The sequence below is a fragment of the Amphiprion ocellaris genome, chromosome 8, assembly GCF_022539595.1.
Source record: "Amphiprion ocellaris isolate individual 3 ecotype Okinawa chromosome 8, ASM2253959v1, whole genome shotgun sequence".
Classification (NCBI taxonomy): domain Eukaryota; kingdom Metazoa; phylum Chordata; class Actinopteri; family Pomacentridae; genus Amphiprion; species Amphiprion ocellaris.
Window position 1 is genome coordinate 36,994,580 of NC_072773.1, and position 18,858 is coordinate 37,013,437.

At 37.0% G+C, this 18,858-nt stretch overlaps 1 protein-coding gene across 22 annotated transcripts in view; it reads right to left on the reverse strand.

Moving 5' to 3' along the window:
• cacna1db (calcium channel, voltage-dependent, L type, alpha 1D subunit, b) overlaps nucleotides 1-18,858 on the reverse strand; it is a 153,856-nt gene that overhangs the window by 4,825 nt on the left and 130,173 nt on the right. For 20 of the 22 annotated variants that reach the window (XM_055012944.1, XM_055012956.1, XM_055012962.1 and 17 more), the window contains 9 exons: nucleotides 15,028-15,164; nucleotides 12,467-12,583; nucleotides 9,453-9,904; nucleotides 7,825-7,854; nucleotides 5,924-6,064; nucleotides 4,781-4,932; nucleotides 4,409-4,521; nucleotides 3,464-3,598; nucleotides 1,518-1,703 (listed from right to left, as the gene is read on the reverse strand). In XM_055012944.1, the coding sequence (XP_054868919.1) occupies nucleotides 1,518-1,703; nucleotides 3,464-3,598; nucleotides 4,409-4,521; nucleotides 4,781-4,932; nucleotides 5,924-6,064; nucleotides 7,825-7,854; nucleotides 9,453-9,904; nucleotides 12,467-12,583; nucleotides 15,028-15,164 (1,463 nt within the window). The remainder of the gene's footprint in view (nucleotides 1-1,517; nucleotides 1,704-3,463; nucleotides 3,599-4,408; nucleotides 4,522-4,780; nucleotides 4,933-5,923; nucleotides 6,065-7,824; nucleotides 7,855-9,452; nucleotides 9,905-12,466; nucleotides 12,584-15,027; nucleotides 15,165-18,858) is intronic. The other 2 variants (XM_055012946.1, XM_055012948.1) reach the window with 2 other exon arrangements.

The following is an 18,858-nucleotide window of genomic DNA, read 5'->3' on the forward strand; positions in this document are numbered from 1 at the left end:
GGTTTGTGTGTATTCAATACAAACCTCAGAACCTTTTAAATCACTGGTTTCTGGTAGGACCGGTCAGAGTGAGACCTAATTATCATATATCTGTTGTTATTATTATATATCTGTTCTATGTGTAACAGACAAACTAACAATCTCCACTTATTTTAGCATCAGTTGGAAAGCAAAAACACAAAAAAATGTTAGGGTTATCATCCTGAACACTCCTCTTATCCTCAGGGTTAAAAATGACCCGTCTCCTCTGAGCCTCTAAAATAAAGCAGCTTCACTGAATTTTCAAACAAAAATCTATTTTACATGAAGCAACAATCTGTCCTGCATCACACACTTAGTGAATGTCTGGTTTTTCCTCTTCCAGAAAGACTGGATTTAATCAGTGGACGCCACTAGTTTTTATGACATCACACGTTATAACCGTTGTCTTTACTAAAGTTGAGGTTTATCATCACTGTTATTGCTGCTGAAGGTGCTGCACAGATGTGAACATTAATTGTTTAACAAGAGATAGTACTTCTAGATCTGAAGAAAGCACCAGAAATGTGCAGAAGTAGCTCCAAATGCATTTTTGAAGGGAAACAACACTAATATACTGTACAATGGAATGAAAAACTACAAAACTCAATGACAAAATACTCGTCTTCTCTCATCTTCTGAATCATTGCTCTAACCTAACCACTAACCTACAACAGTAAGAAGGATTTCACATTAACCCTCCTGTTGTCTTCATTTACAGGCACCAAAAAATATTGATTCCTTGTCTGAATAAAACCCAAAAGTTCAGTAAAAACTAGCCCCAAATTTCTGGAAATTTGTAAAACCTTCAGGAAGAAAATTCAAATAATTCCTTAAAAGTTTCCTTTAAAAAATTTATTAAAAAAAAAAAAAAAAAAAAAATCCCCTAAATTTGGCAAGAAAATTCTTGTAAATATTTTCAAAAAATGAGTACAAATCTTCCAAAAAAAATCTAAAAATATCTAAAATGATTCCATATATATCAGTAAAATTTCTAATATTTTCTTTAAGAACATTCATATAAAAATCTATCAAAATCCAGCGAATTTAAGAACAAATTTCTCCATTAGTTGATATAAAACTAAATTCAAAGTGAGGTTACTTCATAAAATTTGCTTGTAACTCATTTATCTGAACATATTCGGACAAAAATATCTTTGCAGTGAAAAAGACGATTTATAACTTGTGGTAGTTTGTTGAACATAAACCACTGTTCAAAAGTCTGGGATCACTTAGAAATGTCCTTATTGTTGAAATAAAAGCAGTTTTTTTCAGTGAAGATCACATTAAATGAATGATAAATCCAGTGTTCTAATGAATTCATTCCTGAGGACAGGTGACTCATTCTGCCAGATATAAACACATTCCTACCAGGCCTTTCTGATATCATGTTCTTATGAAATGTGTAGTTGGTAAGTATAAAGCCTCGGGGCCACAGGCATGAAAACACCACCACCACCACCACCACCACAACAACAGAGCTGCTGTTTGCTACTCACGGCTTCCACCAGACTGTTGGCGCTGCCTCTCTTCTGCAGGAAGCGTAAGCAGCTTTCTGCAGGCAGCTGCAGACGTGACGGGGAGTGGCAGCGGCTGGGAGGACCGTCTGGACCTTCAGTGTACCAGGAACTCCTCTTCACCGCTCCGGGGATGCTGCTAACGCTGCCAGAACTACGCCAGTCCACCTGAGGACACAAACACACACCGATCAGCCACAACACCATGACCGCTGACAGGTACAGGGAATAACATCCATCATGTTGGTTCTAAGTGGAGTTCTGCTGGAGAAATTTGGATTTTAGCATCCATGTTGATGAGACTTAGACACCCAAATAAACGTTGTTCCAGAACAAGAACACTCCTTCATGATGGAGACGGAAGTAGATGGGCTACACTCATACACAAACATTCAGACTCATGAACTGAGGACTGAGCTAAACATTCACACACACATGTCCATATCCCCCCTCCCCCCCGCCTCCACAAGCTTTCCTCACTATACACAGGAGCCAGGAATCCGTGCAGTAATTTGCTGCACAGGAACCGGCTAACTGTGCAGTGCTCCCCCCTCCACCACCCCACATCCTTATCCCAACTATCCTTGTCTAACATCATGCTTTGCCTGTTTGCGGGTTTGTTTTTTTTAGGTTCCTTCTCAAATTGAATTTCAACATTGAACATTGGAGGTTTCATTTGGTACAACGAGCCTTTTTTTTTCTTTTACCCTTTGCAATCCCTACCCAGATCCCAACATGTCCTTTTTCTTTTTTTTCCTCAAGAAAGGTGTGTGCAGCACTGCACAGCAGCCGGAGCTGTCATTGGCAGGGCAGCTCAAATGAAATTTCATTGTATATGAAAGTGTGCAATGACCAATAAAGATTGATTGATGTAAATAATAATCCTAAACGTCGCTGGTCTAACCCCACAGGAGAGTACACCCCACCACATCACAAGAACATCAATCAGGAACATCCTGAGGAACACGACAATCACTCAAGATGTTGATTTGACCTCCAAACTTCCTGGACCCCATTCTGATCAAACATCAACAGGATGCAGTGGAACAAGTCTGATTCCCAGAGAACCCACTGGAGAACCCAGAGAAGCCAAAGGATCCGCTGCCAACGTCCTGGTCCAGACCCTGTGGGACACCTCAAAGGTCCTCTGGTCTGGACCCCATTAGACACCCCAAAGGCCCTCTGGTCCAGAGGATAAGGGGGACCAACACAACATTCGGCAGGTGGTCATATGATGTTATGCCTAACTGGTGCATATATTCAGACAGATTCAACGTTACTGTCATTGCAGAGAGTCCATTAAAACTGAGTCTTTCTGAGTATTCCAGCTTGATAGGAAGCTGAGGTCAGAGGTCAGGACATGATGAGTCGTCCTCTGAAACAGACACAGTTAAAGGTCCTACAAAGACACATATGCAGTTAGAGAATAAATTGATTTTGTCACCAAGACACTAATTTTATGAATGATACTACAATCAAGAGACTCATCCTTTACTGGTATTGGGCAGAAATATTCTAGTGACAATGATAAATTACATCAAAAGCTGAATTGGTAAATATGATATGAGTGAATATGAAGTTGATAAACATGTTTTCTACCCATCTTCTCTGGTACAGTTCCAGAAAACTGATGAAGATAAATGATGATTAAACCTAGTCTGTCAGAAAATGTAGTTTTCAAGTGTTTTTCTACCGATGGCAGCACCAACTGAAAATACAGTTTTAAAGGCAGGTCCTACACTCTGGTGGCCGCTGGTTCCTTTAAACCCGTGAAGCACATTATAAACTGTGAACTTCTCTACACTGACAGAGTCATATTCAACAGTCAACGGACAAGATAATGAGAAAAAGTCACCAAGGTTGCTGTAAAACACCTTTTAGATTTGCCTTTACTGTCACATTTCAGGAGTAATGAGGTGGTGATGGACCTGTATGAGCGGGGTGTAGCAGGGGGAGCAGTCTCGGCTGATGGGGGAGGCTGGAGGCGTCGTCCAGGAACGCAGAGACCTCGTCGGAGACAGTCGGTGGATTCTGGAGGCGTCCAGACCGGCCACCGCCATCACCTGAATGAGCCAGAACAGATAAAACAGGTCTGTGATAGTCCAGCTACTGCTGCAGCTGCATTTACATTATCCCTTTGATGCCTATCATGCCTCTTTCATGCAGACTGCAGTGAGGTATCGCATCCATTCCCCCAATGCTGGTTTGTGCAGATCCAATACGTACCTCTGAACCTTTTGCAAGCACAGGTTTCTGGTAGGACCGGTCAGAGTGGGACCTAATTATTATATATCTGTTACTATTATTATACATCTATCTATGTTCTATGTGGAACAGATAAATTAACAACCTCCACTTATTTAGCATCAGCTGGAAAGCAAAAACACACAAAATTCAGATTCAAACATGCATTCATCAGATATCGTCTCTGTCCTCAGTGAACTCGTCTTTTCTATGAATCCTGAGATGATAGATGCCACAGGCTGTTCTCTTCGTTTCCTCGTTATCTTTGCAGAAACCAGAACGCTGCTCGTCACAGCTGCTCCAGTTTCATCTGATAATTCTGTAATATTCTCTCTGGTTCCTGCTGAGCACCATGAGTCGGCTCATATCCGTCTAATGCCATCATTAGTGACAGCTATGAACATAGAGTCTCTGTCTGGGAGCAGCCATGTGTGGAGGAGTGTTTACAGTTTCACATCACAATGGAAAATCCATTCTAGTGACCAACAATGTGCTCAGAGCTCTGCAGAAACTGGAGATGTGCACTTAGTGTCTGTTTTGGGAAAAATCTGTTTATGTTTCTGAGTGTTTTACGTCAGAGAAAAGAGTTTAGAGTTTCAGCAGTTAATAAAAGAAGTCTGTGTTTGTACCTGCTGCTGCACCAGGTGTAGAGGAAGAGCCGTGCACGATGGAGAAGGAGGAGCGTCGTCGTGGCTACTTTTTCTTCGAAGACACTCAAAACTAAATGTTGGTCTAGTGGAGGCTGAGCAGACGCATAAAAAACAGAAATTACACCAGTGGTTATGGGATAAGGTGTAAATTGTGATGATTATTTAAGGGAAAAGTCAAATGAAAAACAATAAAATCACAATTACAACAATTCTAGCACGGTAATAACACATAAAAGCTCTAATTTACATCAAATCTGAAAGACTTTAACAAAAACAACACCTTGATTGAACCCACTTCATCAATATGCCATAAATATTCAGAGCTGAGTGGATGAGTGCTGAGGACTTTACCTTGAGGTGAGGGTAAAAACCATCTTCTGGGCGACCGTCTGCCGTCCTGGTAGATGGGCTGTTGGTCGTCGTCATAGTAACCATCCGCCTGACGGTCACCCCCTGAAACTTGGAGCTCAAAATCTGCCTCTGCTGCATCTTTGTTGCCCAACCTTTGGAGCAAAGAGATGGAACTTTAAAAAGAGAACATCTATTTCAGTTTCAACATGCAGCTGGATGATCTAGGAAACATTTTCACGTCCTGCTGACTGTAGAAAATACGCTGCATCATTAAAGGACTAATCAAACACACCGCCTATCCGCAGTGATTCCATCATTTTTGCCTTCTGTTGGATCTAAAAAAGCAAATGTTATTGACTACCACATTTTTTTTCTTGATTTCATTTAGTGTTTCTTAAAGCCAGAAAGTTGCCATTTTAAATGACTTTAGTTTTGTGGTGTGTGTGTGATCTGCTTTTTCTCTACAAAATTAAACAACTGAATGAACGTCCTCCCAGACTGCTGATTCCATCATTTTTGCCAGGGTTTGTAGTAAGAATGTACTCTGATGAGGGACTCCTTATAGAATAATCATGTTTATTTTGTTGTACACCAATGAAACTAGGATCTTTTTTGTCCAAATCTGATCTTGCTTCCAAACTTTTGGCCTGTAGTTTATATCGACTCCAAATATCGGTTATCAGCCTTTCTTGATTACCAATAATTGGCACTGGTAATTTAATTAGATGTCAATCATCTAATCTTTTAATGATCAGCTGACTGCTGGTTATAGTAACGTGAGACGTGTCTTTTGTACAACAGGAGTCCAATATAAAGATCTCAGATGTTCTCAGGTTTAGAGTGTCCTTGGTTGACTTTAAGTACAAGCCTTAGTCTGATCCCTGGGAAGAGGTTCCGTCTAAAGAATGCAGGACTTGGAGGTTCCCATGTGTGATAAATGAGATAAACGAGTAACATAAGAGTTTATGTTCACTGTCATGTTATAAATCCATCCCATTGTTCTTTGTGACAGAGAGGGAATGACATACTTTTATTCAATATTAAACCCAGCAGCATGTCTGAGGTTGGAACACGGTGTGAGTCTCCAGAGGTCAGCGCTGTGTTTTCTACAGGTTTATTTGCTGTTTCCTCAGGTCACAGTACCTGTCCTTTGTCAGCATGATGTCGTCTTCGTGAAACTCCTCCCCGCTGTAATATTCTCCGGACCCTCGATCGTCGTCGCTGTCTCCGGCTGCCGGCTCCTCCCGACGGATGGTTGGATAAAGTCCTCCTCCGCTCTCCGACCTGCATCCAGACACACTCATTATGACGCTGATATTCATTAAAGATATGCAGCTGTTAGAAGCTGTTCCCCTTCCATCTTTTTTATGTTTTTAGGGGCAGATTCAGCACAGAAAAGTCTGAACATTAATACCATGAAAACACAAGTTTTAACGAAACCTTCTCGCATTTCCCCAGATTGCTCATTCACTTACATTCACTTCGTTTACAAAACGAGCAATCTTTCTGAACATGAAATGTCTGAATATTTTATATTTCTCACTACATGCATTTCTCAATACATACAGAACACATTTAGACCCAATGATTAGACTAAACTAAAATAAATGTTGAGATATTGTATACTTAAAAACATTAGAAATACTATTTCTACTAAAGAATAAAAGTCTTTCCACTATTCAACTATTTTTTTAAATTAAGAGAAAAAAATGCTGATTTCAGAGGGCTGGGTATCTTTGAAAGAGGTAATGTGGGAACTAATGTTTTTGTCTTTTATTTCTTGTTTTACTGATATTCTGGGTTATTTTATGGATTGGACAGGATCGGCAAAAACAAGCCTCGGATCCAGAATAATTCCTTTTCGGTTACAGAGCTTTTACATTTTTTTTCCTTTTTTTGATAGGAAAAATGTTTACTGCAAACATGGATAATAATTCTTTGTCTGCTGAATGCACACAATTCAATGTTTGTAGACTGGAACCCAAATAAACCATTCATCATTCATTCATTGTTTTTAAAGACACTACCAGTCAAAAGTTTGGACACACTTACTAATTCAGTGCTTTTATTTATTTAACCCTCATGTTGTCCTGCGGGTCAGAATTGACTCGATTTAAAGTTTGAAAATGTGGAAAAAAAAAAAAAAATTCACAGTGAAACTTCTGATGTCCACATTTTCTACATTTTTGGGAAATCTTTGAACATTTTTTGGTGGGAAAAAAAGAAATGATAAAAATGTTTCTTAAGAACATTCTTATCCATGGCGGCATCCTGTCAGCGTTCGGCTGCATTCCAAGCAGGGAGGAGAAAGAAACCACTCCAGCGCGAGCCACGAGACGGGGACCAAAGTTGGAAGGTCAAAATATATCGCTTACCTCAAGCCAACAACTTTGGAAGAAAAAGGAAAAAAAAAAAGAAATGTTTTGAAAGGACTTGTGACATGTGCCTGTTGATAAAAATTAACCAAAATCCAGCAAACTTCACTGGATTTTGGTTGATTTTTATGTGAACGTTCTTAAAGAAAATATTAGAAGTTTTACTGATATATATGGAATCACCTTTGATATTTTTAGGATTTTTTTTGGAAGATTTTTACTAATTTTTGGAAAATATTGAAAAGATTTTCTTGCCAAATTTGGGGGATTTTTTTTAAATGAAATTTTTTAAGGGAAACTTTTTTGGAATTATTGGAATTTTCTTCCTGAAGGTTTTGCAAATTTTCAGAAATTGGGGGAATTTTTTTGCAGAATTTTTGGATTTTTTTCAGATAAGGAAACAATATTTTTTGGTGCTGGTAAACGAGGACAACAGGAGGGTTAATACCAACACTTTTTTATTTACAACATAATTCCATCTGTATTCTTTTATAGTTTTGATGTCTTCAATGTATAAAATAACTAAATAAAAACCAGCGAATGAGAAGGTGTGTCCAGACTGTTGACTGGTGGTGTTTATTTAAACTGACACGAGTCGTCTTCATCCATCCACAGGTCCACAGTTTGCTCTCTGACACACCTGATCCTCAGGTAACACCTCAGACGTACCTAATGTAGGCCTCGTAGTAGCGCGTCCTGCTTCGAGGAGAGGAAGAGGAGGAGGTTCAGTCAGACGGACGGGATTTATCGGAACAGGAGGAGGAGAAGACATTTCATGCAACGACAAAACACAAGAGGGCACAGATTAAATGTAGGCATGGGGAAGGCAGCGGTTTGTGTTCTGGTAGACGGTAGTTCAAATTAGAACTTCCAAAAACAAAGTCTGACCAACAGGAACATTGTCTATGAAGAAGGAAGACGCTTTATGATGCTTTGAGGATCACAAACCTGCAGTGTATCAGGGTGGCAACAGAACTATGACGGAAGGATATTTAGGAAAATTTCCACACATAAAACAGGAACTATATCAGAAGTAAATAAGAGATTATGTTGTAATTTTTGGTGATTCGTCCTTAAAACACCTTTTAGTCATGAATATGTTTGCAGAGCAACATTGGAATATACAGCGGTGGAAAAAGTTTTGGACACCCAAAAATTTGACATAATCTCAAATATTATCAAGAAATATTTCTGAAAAATAGAGTATTTCTCAAGGTGTGGCTGCATCAGACACAAACAAATACAAATGATGTTTTTTGTTTACAAGAAAAACTAACAAAATTAAAGACGACCCAATACTCAAAATTTCTAAACAAATCCAAAAAAACCCACCTTGGTTCCATAAAAACAACTATTATGGCCTCGATTGTACTAAAAGAAATCACACCTGAAGACCTCAGAGTGATTCTTAATGCAATAAACATGCAAATGTTTGGGGGTCCCAAACTTTTATCCACCACTGTCGTTATTTGTAGACTGAATTAATTTGTTTTCCAAAGTGTAAAAGAAACAAGTGTTGTGTGAATATTTCAGGTAGTATGATCCCAAAGTTATCTATCTGTGGTGTAAAGCTGAAATATCAAAGAATTCAAGGAAAAAACACAAAGAAAGTGGCAGGTTTAAATCAACGTTAAAACATCAAATGGAAATATTTCCAAATACTGATAATTACAGCAAACTGGAAACGGAAAATTAGTCACTTCAGTAGTTTTCAAAGCTTGTTTGGCTCCATTTGACTTAATGCTGGTTTGACTGCAGAACAATAGAGCAACAGACGCAGTAGCCACTTAGCTGGAATTACCATGTAAAGAAAAGCACATTAAGTCAAAGCCATCAGGCTACAACTTGCAGGATTTTCATTCTTCTGAATAATCTGGGAGGTGGTCTGATAGAACATCCATTACTCCAGATAAAGAGCTTTAAGGAATATTGAGTTTTGTTTGTTTTAGCTTTATGTAAAGACATGCAGGCTCCATGAACGACCTGAGAGAGAAATCTGTGGTGTGCAAATATTTCAGCTACAGGAAGGAGAACCAAGAACAGGTTCTCAGTCAGCACAGCGAAATGAGCTGGATTTTTTGTGTGAATGTTCTTAAACGTTTTTTCAACATTTCTTTTTTTCCACCAAAAAATGTTCAAAAATTTCCCAAAAATGTTTGAAAATGTGGACAAAAGTTTCACTGTGAAAAATGTATTTTTTTTTCCACATTTTCAAACTTTAAAACGGGTCAATTTGACCCACAGGACGACACGAGGGTTAATGTTTGAACTCCACTTTCAGCTGATTATCCACTCACCTGATGGAGTGGGACTTCCACGGCTTGTCGTGGACTCCTTTGCTGTAAGACGTCACCGATGATCCGTGTCTGGTGGAGGACGGGCGGCTTCGTCTCAACAGACACTTCTGCTGCCTCCCGACGGTCATGGAGAGCAGCGAGGGCATGTTGGCATTGTTGAGGTTGGCGTTGGAGGGGATGGGCGGCTGGGGGCAGGTGGAGTTGCAGTGGGGGTAGTCGTACAGCCGAGGGGAGGGATGGTGGTTGTACCGGACGGGAGAACAGTTCATCTCCGTCTCTCCTTCCCGGTCGCTGCCGCTGCCTCTCCGCTCGGTTTGGACGGGTTCCACGGAGGCGCTGCAGGAGAAGGGAAGGATCTGTAGGGGGCGCTGGGTGACGGTGGTCGGGTGGAAGGAGCCCGGCTGGTCTCCGCTGAAGTGATTGATGTGGTTCCCAAAGAGGCCGCCGTTACGCTGCAGAGACACCAGAAATAAACTAAAAGGTCACTGTTGTACCGGTGTTACACTGCATTTCAGGTCAATCTCAATCATATAGAGCAGGGGTGTCCAACATGAGGCCCGTGGGCCAAAACTGGTCCTCCAGAGGGTCCAGTCCGGCCCTCAAAGTGTAAAAATTCCAGAGAAGACATTAACTGCAGATTGTAAATTAGTAAAACTATAAATTTAAAATCATTTCTAGACCATGACAAGATGTTTTGATCATTAAGTAAAATACTAGATTGTTCATTGTTCTTTTGTTGTTTGTTGCTCATTTTTGTCATTTTGTGTTGCTTTATTCATTGTTTTGTGTATCAGTTTTGTCGTTTTGTGTTTTTCTGTTTTGCTTGTGTTGTTAGTCTATTTTTTGTCGTTTTGTTTCTGGCTTTTGTCATTTTTTGTCTCCATTTTGTGTTGTTTCATGTCATTTGTCCCATTTTGTTTCTCGCTTTTGTCGTTTTGTGTCTCATTTTTGTAAAATTTTGTCTTGTTTTGGTTGTTTTTTTTTCTTGTTTTTGTCGTTCTGCTTCCTTTTTGTCTCGCTTGTGTTTTTTGTCTTATTTTTGTCATTTTATGTTTTGCTTTATTCATCGTTGTGTATCGTTTTTGTCATTTTGCTTTTTTGTCTCGCTTTAGTTGTTTGTGCAATTTTTTGTTGCTGCTTTGTAACTCTTGTCTAATGTATTGTCTTTTGCTTTGTTTTGAGTTTTTTGTCTGACTTTTTTTGTCTCATTTTTTGTCATTTTGTGTATCCTTTTTGTCTCGCTTGTGTTTTTTGTCTCATTTTTGTCATTTTGTGTTTCGCTTTATTCGTTGTTTTGTGTATCCTTTTTGTCTTACTTGTGTTGTTTGTCTATTTTTTGTCGTTTTGTTTCTCGCTTCTGTCATTTGTCCACTTTTTTGTCGCTTTGTCACTCTTTTGTCTAATTTTTGTCTCTTTTTGTTTTGTTCTGTTTTGTCTCATTTTTAGCATTTTGTTTCTCGCTTTTGTAGTTTTGTGTTTCCTTTTTGTCTCGCTTGTGTTTTTTGTCTCATTTTTGTCATTTTGTGTTTCACTTTATTGTTTTGTGTATCGTTTTTGTCGTTTTGCATTTTTTGTCTCACTTATGTTTTTTGTCTACCCTTTTGTTGCTTTGTTTCTCATTTTTCATTTCATTTCTCATTTTTTGTCTCATCTGTGTCATTTGTGTAATTTTTTTGTCTCATTTCTGTACATTTTCTCGTCGCTTTGTAACTTTTTTGCCTACTTTTTAGTCTACTTTTTTGTTTTGTTTCGAGTCGTTTGTCTAATTTTTTGTCATTTTGTTTCTTACTTTTGCTTTTCTTATTTTTTTACGTTTTGTGTTTCCTTTTTTTAAGTCCTGAAATGTGAACATTTTCAGAACATACTTTTTTGCACTATAAAAAGGAAAAATTTGAAGTTGTCGTTCTTTATCGACTATTCTGCTGTGGTTTTACTGGTCTGGTCCACTGGAGATCAGACTGGACTGAATGTGGAACCTGGATTAAGATGAGTTTGACTCTCCTGGTTTAGAGGACTGGTTTTTAGTTCCATCACCAACATTAGAACTGGAATGTAGTAAAAATACTGACAAACAACTCATAAAGACGCAGTGAAGTCAAGACTCCACTGAAGAGTTTTCCTGAGAATTATTTACAGTTAAATAATAAATAGTTTAAGTTTAAAGAAGAATGCCAGTCATGATTTGGGACATGAGTTTTTTGGACATAATCTTTTCCTTTGATAGTTTTGTAGTGCTGTTTTTGATGTTTTTCTTTTTGTTCGCCCTCTCTATGGTTGAGTAAACAGCAGATAAAGACGTTGTGGATACAAAAGAAAAATGCTTCACATGCTAAGATACAAAGCAAAATGTGAATCCATGTGCATAAATTAGAAAAAAAAAATCTAAAATCTGAATGTGCTTCAGCTTCCTTCTTGGGCTGATTTAAAAAATTCCAGCTACAGTGAAAAAAAAATGTGCAATGTGCCCAGTACTGCATGAAGCTCAAACCTCAGTGTTATTGTGTGAAAATAATCTGATAATGATGCCAAATATTCTGATCGTAGGTGTTATTCACCTTTAATTGAATCTGTCTGCTAAATACTTTACTTAACAGGGTAAATATTTATGCAACAACATATTTTACAGCTTATATTTTTAATTAACTGACATTATTTGGTAGAAATCTGTTTTCACTTTGACATGAAATAGTCTTTTTTTGGTCAATTCTTGTCAGAAAAGCCAAATTAAATTGACCAAAGTTCAAAAACTAACATTTCTTGGCTTTCTGAAATATCTGAGACTTTAAAAAGTTTGATTCCTTAAAACAAAGACTTTCGTATTTCTGCTAAAATGATAAAAATTCTATGTAAATTCATAGATAAGCATTTTTCAGTAAGTGAGAAGATGGAATTCTTCAAGACATTTTAACCATTTAACTGAACTGTTGTGTGGATAAATAACTGCTCAGTTATTCTGATGTTTTATGTCTTCAACATGTGTGAGGAGGATCTTTAGGGTGTTTAGGGATTTTTACCCTGTAGATTTCTTCCTCTTCCTCTCCATTTGCATCCACTAGCCCCGCCTCCTGCAGGTCACATGATATGGCTCGACGGATCTCTGGTCCGATGTCATGCAGCGTTCGGAGGCCGGCCTGCAAAAACAGCAGCGATAAACCCAAACCTGGAAACTAAAACTGGCTTTAAATGTGTGTGTGAGTCCAGAGAGAGCTGAGTGTTGATGCTGGAAAACATCTCAGTGTTTTTTAGTGTGAAAATCTCTCTGCCCAGACTGGTGCCGATCCATGAACACAACACTGTTTCATTCATGCTGTTGCTTCATACTCTTATTATTTGGAGAAAAACCTGACCCAAAAATAATTAAAAAACAATATATTCTTAGTTAAGTCCCTTCCAGTCATGCACTCCTTTCTGTAAGTTTGACGGTAACTTAAAGTGTCAACTTCATGTCTGAAAAAGTGAATTTTCTTGTTGCAAAAACAATCTTATTAGGTTGGACCTGTTAGCATTTACAGAATCATTTCAACAGGACACACACAGGTGACAGACTTCAGGTTGTTGGGAGTGATTTTGAAAAGGAGTTTCCACATTTCAGTGCCGATATTCATCCAAAAGCATCAAAGCATATAAAAGACACACCAAAAAAATCACAAACCACCTACCTCATTCAGTTTGCATCTATTACAAACTGAGACTAAACTCAGATTCAAAGGGCTCATCAATAATAATAATAAATAATAATAATAAGCTCATCAATAATGAATGTATTCCAAGGTTTTGACAGATCAGGAACAGGAGCTGAAGTTTAGTTTGCTGCTTCCAGTTGTTTGAAGGAGTTTTTCCTCTGAGTTTATTAAACAGCAACAGGATCCATAGGAGAACAAGCTGAGCTCATTTACAGAGAGTAACTTCATTAATCACTTAAAATGATTAATTATTCCCAACATGGAGACAGGATGGATCAGGATCTGGCAACCAGTCACAGTTTTCAGTTGAATCATTTGTTGAGTCCTGAGCTCCACCACAGCTGCTCTGATATTTTTTATAAAGTGTTATCATCCCATATGCACAGAATTTTCAGTGGAGATGTCCCATATTGGCTTTTATGCCGATAACCGATCTGCCGATATCGTCCAGCTCTCAACCTCCGATTCCGATATCAACCGATACTGATATCTGTGAGCAATTTTAACTGGAATTAACACATAATGCCTCATTTTATTGTGATGTCCCACTGGATGCATTCTCAGACGCAACAAGGCTTTCAGGCCAAACATTGTAAAATAAGAAAAATACTTCAACTGAAGTTATGGAAAAAATGACATTTATGCCCTATGTATGTATGTATATATATATTTAATTGTCTCCAACAACAGTTCACTCTCTCCCTCCTTCTATCAGTCGGTAAATGCCGGTGAAATCCAGACGTTATTTTATCAGTTTTCATGATAGGCAAAAAAACCCTGACACCGATATTACATTTTTATGCCGATATCGGGCCAATATTATTAGACATCCCTAATTTTCAGTGATCAGGAAATCATAAATAATTTATTTGGACAGTTTGATTTGCTTGCTGTTATTTTAGATTCAGCTTTTTATTCTTAAATTATTGCACTGTTATATGTTGTACTCTAAATGTCAGAATGTTGTCACTCTAAGAGATAATGATGAACCCAACAATGTTCCACATCCCACATCTGAAAAAGGCTTTACTGTGTTATCCTCTGTGTAAATACTTTGAGTTTTATTTATCTGTGTTTCTCTGAATAATCCACCAGAAAAAGTGGCAAAGGTTCTCATAGGAGCTTTTCTTTGGTAGAAATAGAAAACTTGACATGGTGCACTGCCAACTACATGCAGCAACCAAAAGGTTTTTGCACCAAAAAAAGAAATCCTGCATTGTACTGAGACAGAAAATTCAGACAGATGTCTCAGAACAAATGAATCAAAACTACCTAGACTGCTGTGATAGCATTCAAGGTCATCAATCAATCAATCAAATATATTTATAGAGCACTTTACAACAACATAACAAAAGACCAAAGTGCTTTCCATGAGCATGATAAAACACAACAATACAATTTGGTTACTATAAAACCATATAAACCAGGTCACCTATAAGCTAGGTGAGAAACTTGAGGTTTTTTTTATGGAATGGACCTTTTGAATTCCACTAAATGACCCACTGGAGGTCAAAGCAGGAACAAGAGTTTGGTTCAGTGTCTCATACTTCTTATATTAACTCTTAATAGGCTAAATATGTGTTTAACCCTTTGATGCACAACATGGTCAAAATATACCCATATTCAATGGAATATTCAATGGAATATGGGTATCTTTTGACCCATGTTGTGCATCAAAGGGTTAAATTCTTTTGCCTTGATGTGTATTCTCCAAAATCTGCTGTATTTTATGATAAAGACGGGCAGATTTGGGTGATGTGAGTATTAAAAACCAACACTTCTAACTTGATTTTTTTAAATTTTCATGGGCAGAATTCTCAGATTTAACAAGAATCAGTGATTAGTTCGATGCACTGGTGGACTGAGTCTACCAGACGTTGTACTGGACTCACCTGCAGAGCCAAGGTGGTGTTGAGCCTCTCCCAGGACCGCCTTCCCACAAGACCTTGCTCTTTGCGCCTCTTGAACTTTCTGAAGTAGTCCTGTATCAGGAAGGTGGCATAGAACTTCCCCACTGTTACCTCGTCATCTGAGAGAACAGACCAGACACACCAACGCCTCCTACATCAACACCTGGACATCTGAACACCAAAACACCTCAACGAAGAACCAGAGAAACAAGTCCGTCCAATCTCACTATTAAAGCGTATAAACCTCACAAAGACGAAGCTCCGCTGCTGTAGAAGGTTGAATAAAAACACAATATCTTGATAATGAAGCAAAATATGAGAATGAAACCAAAGTATGTGAACAAAAAAACATAAATTCTCATTGCTTGAGCTTAATGTTGACAAGAAACGCTACTGTAACCCTCCTGTTGTCCTCATTTACAGGCACCAAAAAATATTGTTTCCTTTTCTCAAAAAATTTCAAAAATTCAGCAAAAAAAATTCTCCAAATTTCTGAAAATTTGCAAAACCTTCAGGAAGAAAATTCCAATAATTCCTTAAAAGTTTCCCTTAAAAGTTTTATTTTTAAAAAATCCCCCATATGTGGCAAGAAAATTCTTGTAAATATTTTCAAAAAATGAGTAAAAATCTTCCAAAAAAATCCTAAAAATATCTAAAGTGATTCCATATATATCAGTACAACTTCTAATGTTTTCTTTAAGAACATTCACAGAAAAATCTTTTTATGTAAATGTTCTGAATAAACATGTTTAACATTTTTTTTTCCACCAAAAAATGTTCAAAAACTTCCCAAAAATGTTGAAAATGTGGACATCAGAAGTGTCACTGTGAAAATATATATTTCTTATTCCACATTTTCTAACTTTTAACCCGGTCAGTTTTGACCTGCAGGACGACACGAGGGCTAATAACATTCACATAAAAATCAACCAAAATCCATTTTGGTTGATTTTTATGTGAATGTTATTAAAGAAAATATTAAAAGTTTTACTGCTATATATGGAATCACTTTAGATATTTTTAGGATTTTTTGGAAAATTTTTACTAATTTTTTGAAAATATTTACAAAAATTTTCTTGCCAAATTTGGGAGATTTTTTAAAAAATAAAACTTTTTGCTGAATTTTTGGATTTTGTTTCAGACAAGGAAACTATATTTTTTGGTGCCGTAAATGAAGACAACAGGAGGGTTAAAGTTGACAAGAAATGCTACTTGAGTGGATCAACAACGACGGGACCTCTGAGTGAACACAGAAAAGATGTGAAGCTTTCATTATTCTCATGTTGTGCACAGTCAGCAGAGTGAATTCTTGTGAAGTGTGTATAGGTGTTGTGGTAACAGATTCATTCTAACTTTGCAAATGACAAACAGCGAGTTTCAACCTGATGACAGATAACATCTAACCTGCAGCTCCCGTCTTCCTCCATCTCTGCAAATAGATTATGAAACTCAATCTCACAAAAACAAAGACACAAACTGCTGAGCAAAGTGAAGCAAAAATGCACCAAAATTCAGATTATTTCATGACTAGGCAGCTACTGGCACACAGTCTAGTTACGACATCCATGACTTCAGAGACAGACAAAGCAAGAAGCTCATGCAGAAGGCAGCAGAGGGTTCAGATCTACGGATCTTCTATCAAGACAAACACAGAAACCAAGCCAGAAAACAAGCTGTGACTAAACTATCCACCATGCAGGGAGGCAACAGGTCCGATTCCCTCAGATAAGCGCTTGCAAAGCAGACTGGGGAGAAAGAGGCTGAGTCATAAAAAGACAGGAAATGTCTGGGTTTTTTTTGTCTTTGCCGCCACCTTTCCTGGACCCATTTCCAGCGAAACCGAATCAAGCAAAGGTTAGAGCATCAGCGGGACGGAGCTTTAAGCTGGAAGCATTATTCAGTCAGAAAGATTGAAAAAGAGACGAGGTTCTGAAGTAATAATGATCCACGTTAAAGCATCCCACCTGTTTCTCTACATCACCTGTCAGAGAGGAACCACAGGAGGCTCTGCTCAGAGAGAAAACCGTGAAGTAGATTTTATTTTAAAGCCAGAACTTCACTACTCTGGTACAGCTTCAGTAATCCAGATGTTCAGGTATACATGTGAACATGAGACCAGACTATTTGATCAGAATATTCTTATTTTCATGTCTCACTACTCTTTTATTAGAGGTTATTTTTTAAATGTTTTATGTTATTTTTATTATTTTTATCTGATGATTTGTTATTGACTTTGTGCGCTTCTGTTTCATGTTTCTGACCTAAAGATGAAATAAACTGACTTTTAGTGTTGTTTATCAATGAAAATGAAGTTCTATTCTATTCTATTCTAGTGTGTTCCATTCCATTCTGTTCTATTCTGTTGTGTTCTATTCTATTCGATTTGATTCTAGTGTTTTATTTTATTTCATTCTATTCTATTCTGCTCGATTTTATTCTATTCTTGTGTTCTATTCTATTCGATTCAATTCTAGTATGTTTCATTTTACTTTATTCTATTCTATTTTGCTCTATTCTGTACTATTCTATTCTATTCTATTATGTTCTATTCTATTCAATTCTGTTGTATTAATTTCTTTTACTTTGTGATGTCATGGTTTATGTTCTGAGGTCATCACTTTTATTTTTATGTAGTTTCCCCTCAAAACACAGTAACTGAGTGTTTAACTGACTTTCTGTCGTTAAGCCGATTAAATTCTTCTGTTTTTATTTATTAATAATCCATCTATCATTAAGCTGATTAAATTCTTCTGTTTTTATTTATTTATGAATAATCATCTATCATTAAGCTGATTAAATTCTTCTGTTTTTATTTATTTATGAATAATCATCTATCATTAAGCTGATTAAATTCTTCTGTTTTTATTTATTTATGAATAATCATCTATCATTAAGCTGATTAAATTCTTCTGTTTTTATTTATTTATTAATAATCATCTATCATTAAGCTGATTAAATTCTGTTTTTATTTATTTATGAATAATCATCTATCATTAAGCTGATTAAATTCTGTTTTTATTTTTATTTATTAATAATCCATCTATCATTAAGCTGATTAAATTCTTCTGTTTTTATTTATTAATAATCATCTATCATTAAGCTGATTAAATTCTTCTGTTTTTATTTATTAATAATCCATCTATCATTAAGCTGATTAAATTCTTCTGTTTTTATTTATTTATGAATAATCATCTATCATTAAGCTGATTAAATTCTGTTTTTATTTATTTATTAATAATCATCTATCATTAAGCTGATTAAATTCTGTTTTTATTTTTATTTATTAATAATCATCTATCATTAAGCTGAATAAATTCTTCTGTTTTTATTTTTATTTATTAATAATCCATTTATCATTAAGCTGATTAAATTCTTCTGTTTTTATTCATTTATTTATTAATAATCCTTCCTATCATCTTCTGTCTGGACTAACTCTGATTCTCTTCCTGTCCAGAGCCCGGTGCAGTTTTTAGAGAGGTTTCAGTAGTTTTATGCCACCAGACTAAAACAGAACTGCTTCAAAGAGATTAGGACGGCAGAAAGACAAGAACAGGAGGAAGCTGTGGAGGAGAGAAGCTCGGCAGAAAAGATTCAACAGAAAACAGAGAGAGAGCGGAGTTAGAGGACAATGAGCACAAAGACATGCAGCAGAATTCTATCAGAGCAGAGGAGGACAGAGAGGCAGCGACAGACAGAACTAGAGCAAAGGAAACAGCAAACAGCACACAGTTTAATTCTGTTATCAGCTGTTTAACACAAGACATTTTTACATCTCTCTACTTCTAGTCGAGGTTGTGTTGGTTCTACTAAGGT